At 43.2% G+C, this 17665-nt stretch overlaps 1 protein-coding gene and 1 long non-coding RNA gene across 2 annotated transcripts in view; one reads left to right on the forward strand and one right to left on the reverse strand.

Moving 5' to 3' along the window:
- The window catches only part of LOC142310420 (uncharacterized), a 77604-nt gene extending 72234 nt beyond the window's left edge, over positions 1–5370 (forward strand). The window contains exon 3 of the long non-coding RNA XR_012754150.1: positions 5339–5370. This is a non-coding gene — a long non-coding RNA (uncharacterized LOC142310420). The remainder of the gene's footprint in view (positions 1–5338) is intronic.
- A 7284-nt stretch (positions 5371–12654) lies between these two features.
- The window catches only part of PIK3R5 (phosphoinositide-3-kinase regulatory subunit 5), a 126251-nt gene continuing 121240 nt past the window's right edge, over positions 12655–17665 (reverse strand). Inside the window, exon 19 of the mRNA XM_075350758.1 lies at positions 12655–16115. Coding sequence (XP_075206873.1) covers positions 15974–16115 — 142 coding nt within the window. The 3' untranslated portion in view covers positions 12655–15973. The remainder of the gene's footprint in view (positions 16116–17665) is intronic.

Genomic DNA, 17665 nt, shown 5'->3' on the forward strand with positions numbered 1-17665 from the left:
CGGTGGAGTGAGAGGAGTGAAACTGTTGGTGTCTGGGTTGGAGCCCAGGCACGTCCAGCAAGGTCGGCAGACGGTGGTGGCTGTCTGCAGGAGTTGGCGAAGGTCAGCGGAACCGTAGGACCGGGGTCGGGCAGTGGCCCGCCGGTACCTAACCGGGGAGCCGATTGGAGGCAAGCACCAGGCAGGGTACTCAGACCCCGACTAGGCTCGAAGCCAACATTTAGTCAAATTTACTAATTGCGGTCTGGACCTCAGGGGTTCATTCCCAACCAAGTCCCGAGTGAAGGCAAAAGCCCAACCGTTCCGGATAAGTGCCACCGCCAAGGGCCAGAGATCCACAGGGCCAGCGTCTGCGGGCAAAAGGGCTCCTCCGGCACGTATACGTCGGGGAGTGGACTACCGGTGCCCAGGCATTGGAGTCAAGATACACAACACAGGTGCAGGGAAACGACAGCCACCATCAACCGGTCCAGGGAGAACACCGCAGCCGCTGCGGGCCCCGTCCATCCAGCCGTTTGGTTTACCAGAGACTCTGTCCATCTGTGTCTGAGTGTGTACACCTCTGCCATCCGGCACCGCGCTGCACTGCAACCCTGCACCCTGCCAAAACCCATCCTGCAGAATCCTCCACCCCTCCTATCGGCCCCGGGACCACCAGCCCCTACCCACGGAGGGGTTAACAACTAGCTGCTCCCCGCCATCGCTCCCGGAAACCCCGTCACCACCAGCACCACAACCCGTGGGTGGCGTCACGAACTCTCCACATCCCGAAGGAAACCCAATTCCCCCTTTCACTTGAGGGCAAGGAGCGCTGCTCGAGCCCCGGCTCTGGCCTGCTCGAGTCACCGAGAAGGCACCGGATCCGAGCGCGATCACCCCGAGCAGCCCCCACAACGGGGAAGCTGGCCCCCGACATTACCTGCCTAGCGACCTCACTGTTGCCAGCGAACCGTCTCCTTTCCAAGGGGGTGGTTCGTTCAGCGTCACAGCGGCGTCACTAAGCGGTCGCCCAATAAAAGCGAAGGGGCGGAGATGAGCGGGACGTAACCTTCTGCCCACCTCCTTCCTTCCGCATTGCCGGCGGCCGCAGGTAAGCTGTACTTCGTCGCTCCCGAGGTGTCGTACGTAGCGATGTGTGCTGCCTCGGGAACGACGAACAACCTGCGTCCTCAACAAGCAACGATATTTTGAAAAGGAACGACCTGTCAACGATGGACGATATGGTGAGTATTTTCCGTCGTTAATGGTCGTTCCTTGCTGTCACACGCAACGACGTCGCTAACTATGCCGGATGTGTGTCATGGAATCCGTGACCCCGGCGATATATCGTTAGATACGTCATTGCGTGTAACGGGGCCTTTAAGGGTACCAGTTACGGTTACCAGTTATCTGTGAGTAAAGAGAACCAGTTACACAGCAACCCCTCGTGTGGCCTACCATTCTTTCCACGCCTAACTCCATGACATAATTCCCTGGGGTTGTGGCCCTACATCCAGGCTGCCCTCACATCAGTCCCAGTGGGAAGACTGTGCAGCGGTGGTTCTATCACCATAACCGCAACCCGCAAGTGGCGTCACTACATAAACTTTATTAACTATCCCTCTGTAAATAAACCCCTTTTTAAAGCGAATCACAGGGTCACGGAACCAGGCAACGGCCACCCAGTGACACGTCCCAGTAGTACACTGCCTGGGACCGAGTACCCCACAGCTCTGGGCAGCACACATGTGTAATGGCATATTTCACAAGATTAGATATATTATATCACAAGACAGCATCATATAATAGGCTTAAATACACTGACTCGCCAGACAGTATCATACAATAGGATTAGATACACCATCATCTTATATAAGATTTGACACTCCAACTCATTAGACACTATCACACATGAAAGGCCTAGGTACACAGTTCATTGGGCAGTATCACACATGATGGGTTTAGATACACCAAGTCACCAGACAGTATCACACATGAAAGGCCTAGGTACACAGTTCACCAGGCAGTATCACACATGATGGGTTTAAATATACCTAGTCACCAGACAGTATCACACATGATAGGCTCAGATACACTGACCCACCAGACAGTAAAACACATGACATGATTAGATAACCCAGCTCTCCAGACAGTATCACACATGCTGGAGTATCTGACATGATAGGATTAGATACTTTGCTCACTAGACATTATTACACATGATTGGTAAACTGGTGTAACTAATCATGGCAGTATCAAACATGACAGGATTAGATGCACTGATTTACCAGACAATACTGCATATGATAGACTTAGTTACACAGCTCAGTAGACAGTATCACATGTATGACAGGATACACTAACTCGCCAAACAGTATCGGACATATTAGGCTTCGATACACAGCTCAGCAGACTGTATCACACATGGTAGGCTTAAGCTGGGTTCACACTAAGCGACAGCGACAACGACGTCGCTGTTACGTCACCATTTTCTGTGACGTAACAGCGACCTTGTAAGTCGCTGTTATGATCGCTGCTTAGCTGTCAAACACAGCGACGCAGCAGCGATCATAACGTCGCTGTGCTACATGTGCAGAGAGCAGGGAGCCGCGCTTAGCGCTGACTCCTTGCTCTCCTAGGTACAGTACACATCAGGTTAATTAACCCGATGTGTACTGCAGCTACATGTCACAGTGCAGGGAGCCGCGCACACTGCTTAGCGCTGGCTCCTTGCTACAGTATACATCGGGTTAATTACCCGATGTGTACTGCAGCCACATGTGCACAGAGCAGGAGCCGGCGCTGGCAGCAAGGGCGGAGGCTGGTAACGAAGGTAAATATCGGGTAACCAGGGAAAGGTCTTCCCTTGGTTACCCGATGTTTACGCTGGTTACAGCTTACCACAGCTGCCAGACGCCGGCTCCTGCTCCCTGCTCGCTTCATTTCGTCGCTCTCTCGCTGTCACACACAGCGATGTGTGTGTCACAGCGGGAGAGTGACGACCAAAAAATGAAGCTGGACATTCAGCAACGACCGGCGACCTCACAGCAGGGGCCAGGTCGTTGCTGGATGTCACACACAGCGACAGCGACGGGACGTCGCTGCAACGTCACAGAAAATGGTGACGTAGCAGCGACGTCGTTGTCGTTGTCGCTGTGTGTGACACCAGCTTTAGATACAATGCCCAAAAATCCATATCACACATGATAGGAATAGATAGAGTGCAGCATTCCATATCACACATGATAAGATTAGATACACAGCTTGGCACACTTTATCACACATAGAAGGATTAGATGCACTGATTCACCAGACAATATCACATACACCGTGTGCAGAATTATTAGGCAAATGAGTATTTTTAACACATGATAATTTTTATATATACATGTTGTCCTACTCCAAGTTGTATAGGCTTGAGAGACAACTACCAATTAAGTAAATCAGGTGATGTGCATCTCTGTAATTTGGAGGGGTGTGGTGTAATGACATCAACACCCTATATAAGGTGTGCTTAATTATTAGGCAACTTGCTTTCCTTTGGCTAAATGGGTCAGAAGAAAGATTTGACGGGCCCTGAAAAGTCCAAAATTGTGAGATGTCTTGCAGAGGGATGCAGCAGTCTTGAAATTGTCAAACTTTTGAAGCGTGATCCCCGAACAATCAAGCGTTTCATGGCAAATAGCCAACAGGGTCGCAAGAAGTGTGTTGGGCAAAAAAGGCGCAAAATAACTGCCCATGAATTGAGGAAAGCCAAGCGTGAAGCTGCCAAGATGCCATTTGCCACCAGTTTGGCCATATTTCAGAGCTGCAACATTACTGGAGTATCAAAAAACTCAAGGTGTGCCATACTCAGGGACACGGCCAAGGTAAGGAAGACTGAAAAACCACCACCTCTGAACAAGAGACATAAGATAAAATGTCAAGACTGGGCCAAGAAATATCTTAAGACTGATTTTTCAAAGGTTTTATGAACTGATGAAATGAGAGTGACTCTTGATGGGCCAGATGGATGGGCCAGAGGCTCGATCAGTAAAGGGCAGAGAGCTCCACTCCGACTCAGATGCCAGCAAGGTGGAGGTGGGGTACTGGTATGGGCTGGTATCATCAAAGATGAACTTGTGGGACCTTTTTGGGTTGAGGATGGAGTGAATCGCAACTCCCAGACTTACTGCCAGTTTCTGGAAGACAACTTCTTCAAGCAGTAGTACAGGAAGAAGTCGGTATCGTTCAAGAAAAACATGATTTTCATGCAGGACAATGCTCCACCACATGCATCCAACTACTCCACAGCGTGGCTGACCAGTAAAGGTCTAAAAAATGAAAAAATAATGACATGACCGCCTTGTTCACCTGATCTGAACCCCATAGAGAACCTGTGGTCCCTCATAAAATGTAAGATCTACAGGGAGGGAAAACAGTACACCTCTCGGAACAGTGTCCGGGAGGCTGTGGTGGCTGCTGCACGCAATGTTGATCGTAAACAGATCAAGCAACTGACAGAATCTATGGATGGTAGGCTGTTGAGTGTCATCATAAAGAAAGGTGGCTATATTGGTCATTAATTTTTTTGAGGGGGGGTTTGCATGTCAGAAAAATTTTATTTCTAAATTTTTTACAGTTATATTGGTTTACCTGGTGAAAATAAACAAGTGAGATGGGAATATATTTGGTTTTTATTAAGTTGCCTAATAATTCTGCACAGTAATAGTTACTTGCACAAACAGATATCCTCCTAAGATAGCCAAATCTAAAAAAAAACAAAAACTCCAACTTCCAAAAATATTAAGCTTTGATATTTATGAGTCTTTTGGGTTGATTGAGAACATAGTTGTTGATCAATAATAAAAAAAAAAAATCCTCTAAAATGCAACTTGCCTAATAATTCTGCACATGGTGTATAACAGACTTAGATACACTGCTCAGAAGACTGTATCAGACATGGTAGGCTTGGATACACAGCTTTCTAGACAGTATCGCACATGATAGGATAAGAGACACAGCTCAGCAGACTGTATCACACAAGTTAGGCTTGGATATGCTGCTCAGCAGACTGTATCACACATGGTAAACTAGGATGCACAGCTCAGCAGACAGTATCACACATGATAGGACTGGATACCGATGTTGTACAGTGAAGCGTTCAGTTCATACAAAAGCCACTCATCAGTGATTAATGTATATGAGATTGAGATATATATATATATATATATATATATTATATATGCTACATATTAGATCCAGTGATATAAGCAGCTCTGAGTTTACCTTGTTTCCAGGTGTCTCAGGAGTAAGCTGACTCTGCCTGTGACGCTTAGTGACCGAGTGTTTTCCTGATCAGTGTCTCCTCCCTCCACAGACATTGTCACCCTACACGGGAGCCTGAGGATATTTCCTGCACAAGTCACAGGTGTTCAGATAGCGCCAAATGTGAAGGTAACAATAATTGGCCCCAAACCTGTGCGCAGCGGCCTCTGATCTCTCATTGTGGAACTTTACATCCATGATATTCCTATCGGCTGTTTCAGCAAAGGAAAACATTTCCTTGGAAGTTTCCCGGACATGAGCAACAGGATTATAGCAGGATTTATGGAAAGACAAACAACACTTATCCTAAGTATAACCCTTCTATGACATGTACCAAAATGTAGCACGGGCCCTGGGTGGAATTGACAGAGAATCTATTATTGGATGGATCCTTTTAAGTTAAAAAGGTTATCCCACGAACAAAATTCATATTAAAGTTAATTTTAATCAATAGATCGTGGAATAATTATAATTTCCACAGTTGGATGTGATTAAAAATAATGTTCCTATGCTTAGATAATCTTATATACAGTATGTGTCCCTGCTATGTACTGTGTAATGGCCGTGTCTGACCATACAGGGACATGGTCTGATCATACCACACTTCCTGGGCCGGGGAGGACACAAAAGGGTATAAAGACATTACAGCACGGGATCGCAAATAATTTTTTCTATGAGGTAAAACATTTAAAAAAAAAACAAGAAGGAAAATATTGTACCTCACAAAAAGAATCATCTATGGTCTTTATACTCTTTTGTGTTCTTCCCTGCCCTGTAATGGCTGTGTCTGACCGTACAGGGACATGGTTTGATCATACCACAGCTTCTGGGCCGGGGAGGACACAAAAGAGAGAATACAGACAGAAATTACAGCATAGGATCACAGCTGATTTGTTTTTGTGAGGTAAAACATTTCCTCGCCTGTTTTTTAAAAAATGTTTTACCTCAAAGACTATTAAAATTTGTGATCTATTGTAATGTCTGTATTTTCTCATTTGTGTCCTCCCCGCCCAGGAGATGTGGTATATTTAGACCATGATCATGTACGGTCAGACACGGCCATAACACAGTACAGAGCAGGGACACATATATTAAATTGTCTCAGCACATGGACATTTTTTTTTAAACACACCCATTTGGGGAAATTATTATTATTCCAAGATCTATTGATTAAAATTAACTTTGTTTGTGGGAAAGCCCCTTTAAGTCACCTACTTAATACTCTATTTAACAGTAGGCTGTAAGGATGTGACCACTGAACATCTCTGAAGTACTGATTGGCGGGATATTAGTTGGCACTGTTTGTAGAAGGTGGCATAGAGCTGCTCCCCGAAATCCCCACAAAATATCTGGCAATAGATTCTACTTTAAGGGGGAAGTTAAAGACTTAAAGAATCAAATGAGAGTTGCTTCTGTTTTAAAAGAGTTGCCTAAAATAAAAAATAAAAAATTAACTTTTTTTTTAAACTAAAAAAATCCTCTCTTACTCTAATTGTCTCTACATGGTCTGGAATGAATTTTGTCGCTCATATTCATCATTCACCTTATTACTAAGGCCAGTAATAGGTTGCAATAGTCAGGTGACTATATAAAGGACATCATCCTATTGGAAGTAATGACATTCTGTTTCAGTCACTTGACAGCTGCAGCCAATCACTGGCCTCGGCAATCGGGTGACTAAAGAATATCACTTACTGGTCCCGGTGGAGCGGCGTTGCTGGACTGACAAAGTAATGAGTAATGAGTGTAGACTTAATTTGGTATTTTATAACATTCCCTTGTATGCGACATTTTTTTTAAGCGAAACAACCACTTTAAAGCAGGGGCAACTTCTGAGCGCTAATTAATCTGTACCAAGGGACATCCTCCATCGTTATCTTGTGAATAATAAGTTTCACAATTAGATGTGTTAAAAATGTTCCTGTGCTGAGATCATCTTATAAATGTGTCCCTGTTATGTACTGTGTAATGGCTGTGTCTGACCGTACAGGGATATGGTCTGATCATACCACAGCTCCTGTGTAGGGGACGAAACAACAGAGAGAATACAGATAGCACAGTATGGGATCGCAGCTGTTTCTTTCTGTGAGGTAAAACATTTCACTGCCTGTTTTATCACAGGAGTGAATGTTTCTGCTGCATTTCCAGAACTCTGAACTCATCATAAATCAAATCAGTGGCATATACTGTAAACTCTGCCACAGGCGAACTCCTACATCATTGACTTAATTTATAATGACCTCAGAGTGCTGGAGATACAGCAGAAACAGTCACTCCTGTGATAAAGCAGGACACACCCATTTTGATGAATTTTGTGCAAAAAAAACCAAACTAAACCAAAATGCCAGCGAACACTGAAAGATAAAAAGAAAAGTGATTTAAAAAAAAAAAAATCCCTCAAATGGTGATTCATGTCCATTCACCCCAATTAAATGGTCTTTGTGATTTTTTTTCTTTTTGATTTTTTTTTTATTTTGTGGGGGGAGTTGTTTTTTTCTGGCTATGCATGGCCTAAGCGAGCCATCCTCTCATTGCCTTGCAGAGGTAAGAATGTGGCCACTGAAGATGAGGGGTGTCATGGTGCACTCACCTTCCCTTCATTTGCACACAATGTTACCTGTAAAGTCATTATGTAAATCCAATCCATGCTGCCACCTTGTGTTCACAGGTGAGATTACAATATAAAATTCTATATCCTCACTTATTTTCCATAATTTGTGCTAATACTAGGGTGTAAAGAAATCATAAAGGGGATGTCCAGTCTAAATCCATAAGTTTGCAGTTAAGGTGGTGTCACACTGTTACGTCACCGCCGGAGTCTGCTCCAGCGACTTCTGCTCCGATCGCCAGGCGACGCCATGTTCCTGCCGTGGATGGTGCTGGTGATGGGAGAGAAGTTGATGCCAGCGGCACCAGTGGGCGCAGGCTCCGATCATCCACTGGGCTGGGTTAGCTTGGGATCTGCAGTACCGCTGGCTGACTGTGTAGTGGCATGTGTCTTCCAGCTGAAGTTGCCAGCGTTCAGCTACAGCCAATGGGAAGACACCACACCCTTCTTATTTCCCCTCCTGTCACATGATTACTGCCAGATATAGTTCTGATTTTCCTGGCTCCTGTTACGTCCTATTCTGTTGGTGATTCCTATGTTCACTTCTGCGTGTTTTTGACTACCCTTCTGCCTACTGTTTTTGTACCTTGCTGCCCGACCCGGATCTGACCTCTGTTACGTTTGCTGACTACGTCACTGCCTGCCGATTCTGTCCCTGTTCCGCAATTCCTGGTTTGACCCTGCCTGACTACTACTCTCATCGGACTGCAGCCTTCCACAGGTAGTGATCTCCAGGGTCCTGTGTAATTCCAAATCCCTGTATAGGGGTTAAAAGGTTTCAGGGTTCTGGGGGTCCTACTTGGTGAGTGTCTTCCCTCTAGCCTCCCCTTTACAGCCCATCTGAGTCTGTGGATCCAGGCAGGCGTTACACACACATAGCGACGCAGCAGCGATCACGACCAGCTATCTGACCTTATCAGGATCGCTGCTGCGTCGTTACATGGTCGCTGGTGAGCTGTCAAACAGGCAGATCTCACCAGGGACCAGTGACCAGCCCCCAGCCAGCAGCGACGCGTGGAAGTGTAACTGAGGTAAATATTGGGTAACCAAGGAAAGCACTTCTCTTGGTTACCCGATATTTACCTTAGTTACTAGCGTCTGCCGCTCTCACGCTGCCAGTGCCGGCTCCCTGTTCCCTGCACTCCTAGCCAGAGTACACATCGGGTTAATTACCCGATGTGTACTCCAGCTACGTGTGCAGGGAGCAGGGAGCCGGCACTGGCAGCGTGAGAGCGGCAGTGCTAGTAACTAAGGTAAATATCGGGTAACCAAGGAAAGGGCTTCTTGGTTACCCGATATTTACCGTGGTTACAGCTTACCGCAGGCTGCCAGAAGCCGTCTCCCTGCTCGTTTCAGTTCGTCGCTCTCTCGGTGTCACACACAGCGATGTGTGCTTCACAGCGGGAGAGCAACGTCCAAAAAATGAAGCAGGACATTCAGCAACGAGCGGCGACCTCACAGCAGGGGCCAGGTCGTTGCTGGATGTCACACACAGCGACAGCGACGGGACGTCGCTGCTACGTCACAGAAAATGGTGACTTAGCAGCGACGTCGTTGTCGCTATGTGTGACACCACCTTTACTCTGTGACTGCAGACTCATAAATCCTCATAACATATGCACTGTGAGGATTCGCCAGTTTCAGAGCGGCCATGTGGCAGTGAGTATGCAATATGTATCCTTCCAACCAGAAGCCGACTAGAGGGCGGCAGCATCGCTCAATATATTTCTATTGAGAGAGGCTGCTGTCCTCTAGTTTACTTCTTTCCGGGAGTGTACATATCGCATATGCCATGCACTCTTTTTGAGGGGGTGGTTACTCCTCCTCATCAGCAACCTGCAAGCACTACAGGTTCTAGAACTTCCTTTCCCTTAATTCCCGGCATGCAAAGGTACTGCAATTGGCCAATGACTTGTACGGGTTTGTATTATGACTGTATGCAATTTTATAGAAAGGATATAATTAAAGACTCACATAAACTTCCTGTGCAGAGAGAAAGACCTACCCCTGACATCCTGTAGAGAAACAAAGACCCAACCCCCCACTTCCTGTAATACATATTTGCATCTTTAATAACACTGAAATTGTACTGGATTCAGCAGTGAGCTCTATTCCCTCCTTCCCTATAGTCAGCTCCCTCTGGGCTAGTTTTTGCTGGGTAACTGTGTAACTCGACATACTCCTCAAATGTCTTTATCCAAACCTTTTTAAGGCAGGCTCAGGTAGCTGCTTTCTGCCTGAGTATTAAGGTAGTATAGTAGGTGGCCACCACATTTGTCTGGAGTTTAGCTTTTAGTTGGATCAGCTCCAGTCAGTTGTCTAATTGTTGTCTCAGCTACTCCTGAATTGTATTCAGCTACTGGCATTTACTACCAAGCTCAACCCGGTAAGTGTTGTCCACACACAGAACTCGTCTGAATCAACATTCCAGATTACCAGCTTCTTTCAACTATTTTTGGTGTTATTCACACCTTCGTCTCTTCTATCAAGATACCATATCACTAACCCTTGATAACCCTTGGTTTTGTGCACGTCTTCATCTCTGCTAGCAAGGTACTCAATTATTAGTTAGTTTGTGATGCTGAGAGCATCTTCAACTCCACTGTGCCTTATAACCAACTCATCTTAACTTTCCTGGTGCTGCCCACACTTACCACTCTGCTCGTACTATTTGTGTTACCATACTCTCATGCAATATAGGAGTTTGCCTATATCTTTCTGATATCCCTGCATCCATCTGCCATCCTGCATACCCTACTATATTGGACCTTGCTGATCCACATGCTATACAGTCCAGCTCTGCTGCATCATCACCTCCGGTCCGTGCTGCTCACCTTGACCGATACCTTAAGGAATCCACCTCACCTGATGTTTTTTAGTTACACTCTGTATATTATAGCCTAGGTTTTTCCCCACCTTATTTGTTTATATATTGTTTCAGGTATTGATAGAAGATAAATATAGACTATATAACCTAAATACCTAAGAAATAGTTCTAGTCACAGTATACAGATTCCATATATACACTATAAAATGCACACAGGTGATATAACAATAAAAACTAAAATATTTACAGCTTAGAAAAATATTGACTTGTTTTTGTTAAAATTTATTTTAGACATTTCATAATTCATTTAAGTTAATGTGATAATTACAAAGATGTACACTGCATTTTTAACCCCCTCCCATCCCCCACTCCACCCCAAAAAAATACAAACAAATTAAAATTATACACTATTTATAGATAATACATAAAATGATCCAATGATTAAAGGGTTAATCCCTTTCAGAAAACTGGATTTTTTTTCCTTTTCCTTCTGTAATTTCCAAGTTTGAGGTAAATTTCTGAAGTCACTCTAGTTTTTCATCCGCTTTCCTCCAATTATTTTCTGAGAGAAGCAAATGAGAATCTAGCTACATCATGACCGCCATTATTTAAAATTCATATTAGCGGTCACATAACTGGACACTCAGTCTGCCAAGTGAGGGGAATCCTGACAGTGATTAATGTGTACTGTCAGGATTCATCTATCTGCATAGAATGACTGCAGAAATTTGGCTCAAATCCAGAAGACTTATAGAGGTTATATTTTTGCAGATAGAGGCAGTATTATAATAGTTATATTCTTTTATATTGGGACAGTATTATTGTAATAATTATTGGCATGTATGTAGGGGGCAGTATCATAGTAGTTATATTCTTGTACATAGGGGCAGTATTATAGTAGTTACATTCTTGTACATAGAGGGCAGTATTATAATAGATTCTTGTATATAGGGGCAGCATTATAGTAGTTATACTGTTGTACGTAGAGGGCAGTATTATAGTAGTTATATTCTTGTATATGGGGTAGTAATATAAGTGTTATATTCTTGTATCTAGGGGGCATTTTTAAAGTATATAGCATAAGAAAATAATTTTTTGTCCACTAATATAAAATCCACCTCAGACCAGCAAGATATTGAGTTGGATTTCACATTTGTGGACTATAAAACCGTAAATCTCTTATCTTCAAAAGAGTGGTGGATCTCCTTTCTTGTGCTAAATGCTGTATGGAATATGAAATGCTACATCTTGCCAGTGCACCTACTCCAAGGGTGAGCTGTTTTTTTCTCCCTGATTAAGCAGTATATGGTAGATACTGTATTTTCTTGTACATATGAGGCAGTATTATAGTAGTTATATTCTTGTACATAGGGGGCAGTATTATAGCAGTTATATTCTTGTACATAGTGGAGTATTTATAGTAGTTGTATCCTTGTACATAGGGGCAGTATTATAGTAGCTATATTCTTGTACATAGAGTGGAATATTTATAGTAGTTGTATTCTTGTACATAGGGGCAGTATTATAGTAGTTATACTGTGGTACTATTGATTGACAAGATCTGTACAATTAGCACCCAAAGTTCCAGTTGTACCTTCTTATCTAATTCAAGCTTTTATTTTTTTCTTTAAGTAAAATGGCATATTTGCATTGCAGACCTCAAAATATTCCTCATTATTTATGATGGATGGGTTCAAAAGAACCTGAGCACCGACCCCGGGTAATGATCTGGGTCCGGCCACCCGGGTAAAAAAAGAAAAGATCAAAGAAAATAAGAATAAAGCAAGCGTTTTATACTTACCGATCTCCGCGCAGCTGTAACGCTGCTTCCAGGCCGCTCACTCTACTTCCGGGGCCGCTCATTATCTTCAATGCATGTGCACTGCTTTCCCCACCCACTGGCAATCCTGGTGTCTCTGATTGGTTGCAGTCAGACACTACCCCCAGCCTTTATAACAGCGTGTCTGACGCTAACCAATTAGCACACAGTCTGGGTCTAGATTGCTGTAAAAATAAATAAAAAATTTGGTGTAGGGTCCTCCCATATTATGATACCCAGCCATGATAAAGCATACGGCTACCGGCTGCAGCCCCCAGCCATGCCCATTATTTTGGCTGGGTATAAAAATAAGAAAAAACGCATGCGGCTTTTTTTATGTTCTATACCCGCACTGTCACTTCAGATGTAGCAGAGCTGGAATTGTCACGGGACTTCATGTGGAATATGTTAGACCTGGGTGTTTTGAGGGTGAATAAAGGGGTAAAAGAGGGTGTTTTTTGTATTTTATTTCAAATAAAAGATTTTTTCAGTGTTTGTGTTTATTTCTTTTCACTTACAGATTAGTAATGGGGGGATCTCAGAGACTCCTTCCACTACTAATCTAGAGCTTAGTGGCAGCTGTGAGCTGCTATTAATCCCTTATTACTGTGACTGCCACTACACCAGGGCAATCGGGATTAGCCTGGTAAAGTTCCGAGATTGTAGTATCTAATGGATGTGACATTCTGGGGCGGCTGTAGGCTTCTATTTTTAGGCTGGAGGGGGCCCTATAAGCATGGGGCTCCCCAGCCTGAGAGTATTAGGTCCCAGCTGTCGGCTTATCATGGCTGGGTATCAAAATTGGGGGGACCACATGCCAGTTTTTAAAAATTTATTTAATTTTCTTTTTAAAAAAGCCGTACATGGTCCCTCTAATTTGATCCACAGCCAAGATAAGTGCATAGCCGGGTGCTGTAGCCTGTATCCATATGCCTTATCTGTGCTGGGTATCATAATATGGGGGACCCTAGGCCAATTTATTTATTTATTTTTACAGCAATATAGACGCACACAGCGCCTCTGATTCAAAACAGTCAGACACAGTGTCACACAAGGTGGGGGCGAGTCTGACTGCAACCAATCACAGATGCCAGGACTGCCGGTGGGCGGGGGAAGCGGTGCATATGTATGAAAGATAATGAGAGGCCCTGGAAGTGGCGTTAGAGCGTGGCGGAGACTGGTAAATATAGCTCGCTTGCTCTAATCCCCCTATCCCTTCTACCACCATTTTAAATTGCTGGATTCTGGTCACCATAGACTTATTTAGGTTCCGGCGTCTGGCGAGATTTCCTGGATCATTTCCGGGCTCAACCTGGGTTTTTTTTTTCTCAGGATCCTGCTGGTCCTGGGAATTTGTGAGCACCCATCACTATTCATTATGAAGGAAGTTCATCAAGTATATTTTTACTAAAAGTGCATTTAAAAAAAAAAAAAAAAAGTGATAGTGGATTGTAGTAATAGTCCAGTGTTGATGCTGCCTTCTCACATAGACATAATACTTAAAGAGGACCTGTCGCCAGGGGAAAAGTGATCAGTTTTTGGTCTTATTTTGAAAACTTATTTATTCATTATTTTTTTTATATCCACCATTTGGTTCTACAGATATGGTCCTTTTCCTCTTCACATAGTGCTTATTTTTATGGTTTTTCCAATGGGGTGTGGCTCACTGGAACCTCTGGGGCGTGTATTGAGGATGCTCTGTGTAATTATCCTGTGAGGAGCAGCGGGAATAGAATAATAAAAAAAATTGTGGCCACTTTTAACCTGGGAACTGGTCCTCTTTAAAGGGGATTTTTAGCTTAACAAAAAAAAAACCCCTCCTTCTTGGCTGCGTGCAGTTTTGATTTTAAGAAAGACAAACTGTTGTTTACTCACCCTCCTCAGGTCCAGTCTTTACCGCTGCTCCTGGTGTCTTTATGTCATCAGCTCTGACAGCAAAAACTGCTCAGAGCCACTGAGTTCACTGATTGGCTGTGTCGCTGTAGATGTGACATCAGTGCTACAGAAAATAACAGACACCAGGAGCAGCGGTGGAGACTCACACTGGACCCAGGGAGAAGGTTTTTTTATGCAAACGGCAGCCAGGAAAACTATTTTTTCATAAAACCAGAAAACCCCTTTAATAATTATTTTTCATTTACTAAAAATATATTTTTTAAACATGTTGGATGTCTTATTCTGTGTATCTGATTACAAATGAGCAAATAAAATAAAAAATATAAACCACTAAAAAAGGAATTTCAAAATTACAAAAGTTGGAATATTTAAAGCTGAACTTTCTTAACATAATAAATACACAGAAAACAAAAAGGAAACTATTCCAATTTCCAAAAATGTTAAGTGCTGAGCATGTCTTTAAAATCAATATATTTACAAAGACAATAGGCTTCATTGGTGCAAATAAACATGAGAGGGTATTCCAGAGCAAAATTTAAAGGGTTATTCCCAAAAACCTAAATAAGTTTCTTAATAATCTATATACATTGTTGATAAAGTGTGGCAAAAAAAGTATTTTACAAATCTGCATAGTAGTAATTGCCCCCTAGTGATGACTCCCCTTCCGAGGCTGTATTTACTCTCCGTCCTAATTGGAATCATTTTTTTTGTCGTTCCAATCGTTTAGGTCGCACATGCGCAGTGTAGGCTTCCTCATTCTGCTGCGCGCTCAATGCACAGTGCTCCTTCATTGATTCTCGGAAATGTGCAGGAACAGTTTCCTCAAGCAATTTCTGAGCCGGCTACAACCACGACTGTGCTGTGAGGAAACATGCATGTCTTGTTTTAGACAGTGTTTTCTGAAGAAGGTGCTTGTTCTTTACAGTTAAAGCAGTCAGACTGTGGAATGCCCTACCACAACAAGTAGTAATGGCAGATACTATAACAGCTTTTAAAAAAGAGCTGGATGATTTCCTCAGTACACACAACATTGTTGGTTATAAATGACTTCATGACAAAATGTAGAATTGGTGGAGGAAGGGTGAACTAGATGGACCTAGGTCTTTTTTCAACCTATGTAACTAAAATCAGATGACAAAAGAAAGAAAGGTATACATCACCTAATGTTAGGCTTATTGTGTATATAGCTATGCTGATACTGGTGTGCACAATGAAAAATGTGATTGTGGGAATAACCCTCAAAATAAGTTGTTGAGCCGTTGTGAGAAACCATTTGTCCACCAGTGCAAGTAGTAGAAAGCTCCAGAATCCGCAAGTATTGCATTTGTCTTTTTTTCCCCAATGTTGTTCTTGCTTTATTGTGCTTGCCACTCAACAAATGATCAGATTTATCTCCAGGTCACCTTATGGACCTATGTTTGTACCGTAAATAAGGTCATTTTCCAGTTATGTAGATCAATATACAATGATAATAATCAGAAAATAGTTCAAAATTGTTGATTTGAGGACAAAGGAGAACTGTCTTCATATCTCCCATCTACAGCTGAGCACCACTGAACGTTGCTACCGGCAAACACAAAAGGGAGCAGAAGTGGTCCTGGGAGGTCTGTGACCAGTGAGGCCTGTAAATATGACGGAAGTCTCGGATCTCAGGCTTGTAACATGGAGAAACCTCGCACCTGGAGCACAAGAAAATTTACGTGTCATTATGTTCACAGCCTTTAGATATCTGGTTTCTGATGAGGAACTTCAGTACCAATTTTAATTTACAAAACAATGTACTTAAAGGGACTCTACAAGAATGAGATAAATGTGGTCCCTGGTATAATTCAATCTGTGGCCCCTCCTAGTCACCTGACAGTACGAGCTGCAGCCTGAAAATATATAGCTCTTAGAACTGTGCGTCAACTGAGAAGAGCTGTATCACATATACCTCAATTGGAGGACGGAGCATGGCTCTTATATGTGAAAAAATGTTTTAACACATGTTGTGCTTGCCATAAAGATGTATAAGTTCATCCTCCTTCAGTAAACACAAGTGCACAACCGTAAAACAAATGTTCCTGTTATGCTCAGTGAGGAAGAGATATAAAGTCATATGAAAAAGTTTGGGCATCCCTATTAATGTTAACCTTTTTTCTTTATAACAATTTGGGTTTTTGCAACAGCTATTTCAGTTTCATATATCTAATAACTGATGGACTCAGTAATATTTCTGGATTGAAATGAGGTTTATTGTACTAACAGAAAATGTGCAATCTGCATTTAAACAAAATTTGACCGGTGCAAAAGTATGGGCACCCTTATCAATTTCTTGATTTGAACACTCCTAACTACTTTTTACTGACTAACTAAAGCACTAAATTGGTTTTGTAACCTCATTGAGCTTTGAACTTCATAGGCAGGTGTATCCAATCATGAGAAAAGATATTTAAAGTGGCCACTTGCAAGTTGTTCTCCTGTTTGAATCTCCTATGAAGAGTGGCATCATGGGCTCCTCAAAACAACTCTCAAATGATCTGAAAACAAAGATTATTCAACATAGTTGTTCAGGGGAAGGATACAAAAAGCTGTCTCAGAGATTTAAACTGTCAGTTTCCACTGTGAGGAACATAGTAAGGAAATGGAATAACACAGGTACAGTTCTTGTTGAGCCCAGAAGTGGCAGGCCAAGAAAAATATCAGAAAGGCAGAGAAGAAGAATGGTGAGAACAGTCAAGGACAATCCACAGACCACCTCCAAAGACCTGCAGCATCATCTTGCTGCAGATGGTGTAAATGTGCATCGGTCAACAATACAGCGCACTTTGCACAAGGAGAAGCTGTATGGGAGAGTGATGCGAAAGAAGCCGTTTCTGCAAGCACGCCACAGAGTCGCCTGAGCTATGCAAAAGCACATTTGGACAAGTCAGTTACATTTTGGAAGAAGGTCCTGTGGACTGATGAAACAAAGATTGAGTTGTTTGGTCATACAAAAAGGCGTTATGCATGGAGGCAAAAAACACGGCATTCCAAGAAAAGCACTTGCTACCCACAGTAAAATTTGGTGGCGGTTCCATCATGCTTTGGGACTGTGTGGCCAATGCTGGTACCGGGAATCTTGTTAAAGTTGAGGGTCGCATTGATTCAACTCAGTATCAGCAGATTCTTGACAATAATGTGCAAGAATCAGTGACGAAGTTGAAGTTACGCAGGGGATGGATATTTCAGCAAGACAATGATCCAAAAC

The sequence above is a fragment of the Anomaloglossus baeobatrachus genome, chromosome 5 (assembly GCF_048569485.1).
Source record: "Anomaloglossus baeobatrachus isolate aAnoBae1 chromosome 5, aAnoBae1.hap1, whole genome shotgun sequence".
Taxonomy (NCBI): domain Eukaryota; kingdom Metazoa; phylum Chordata; class Amphibia; order Anura; family Aromobatidae; genus Anomaloglossus; species Anomaloglossus baeobatrachus.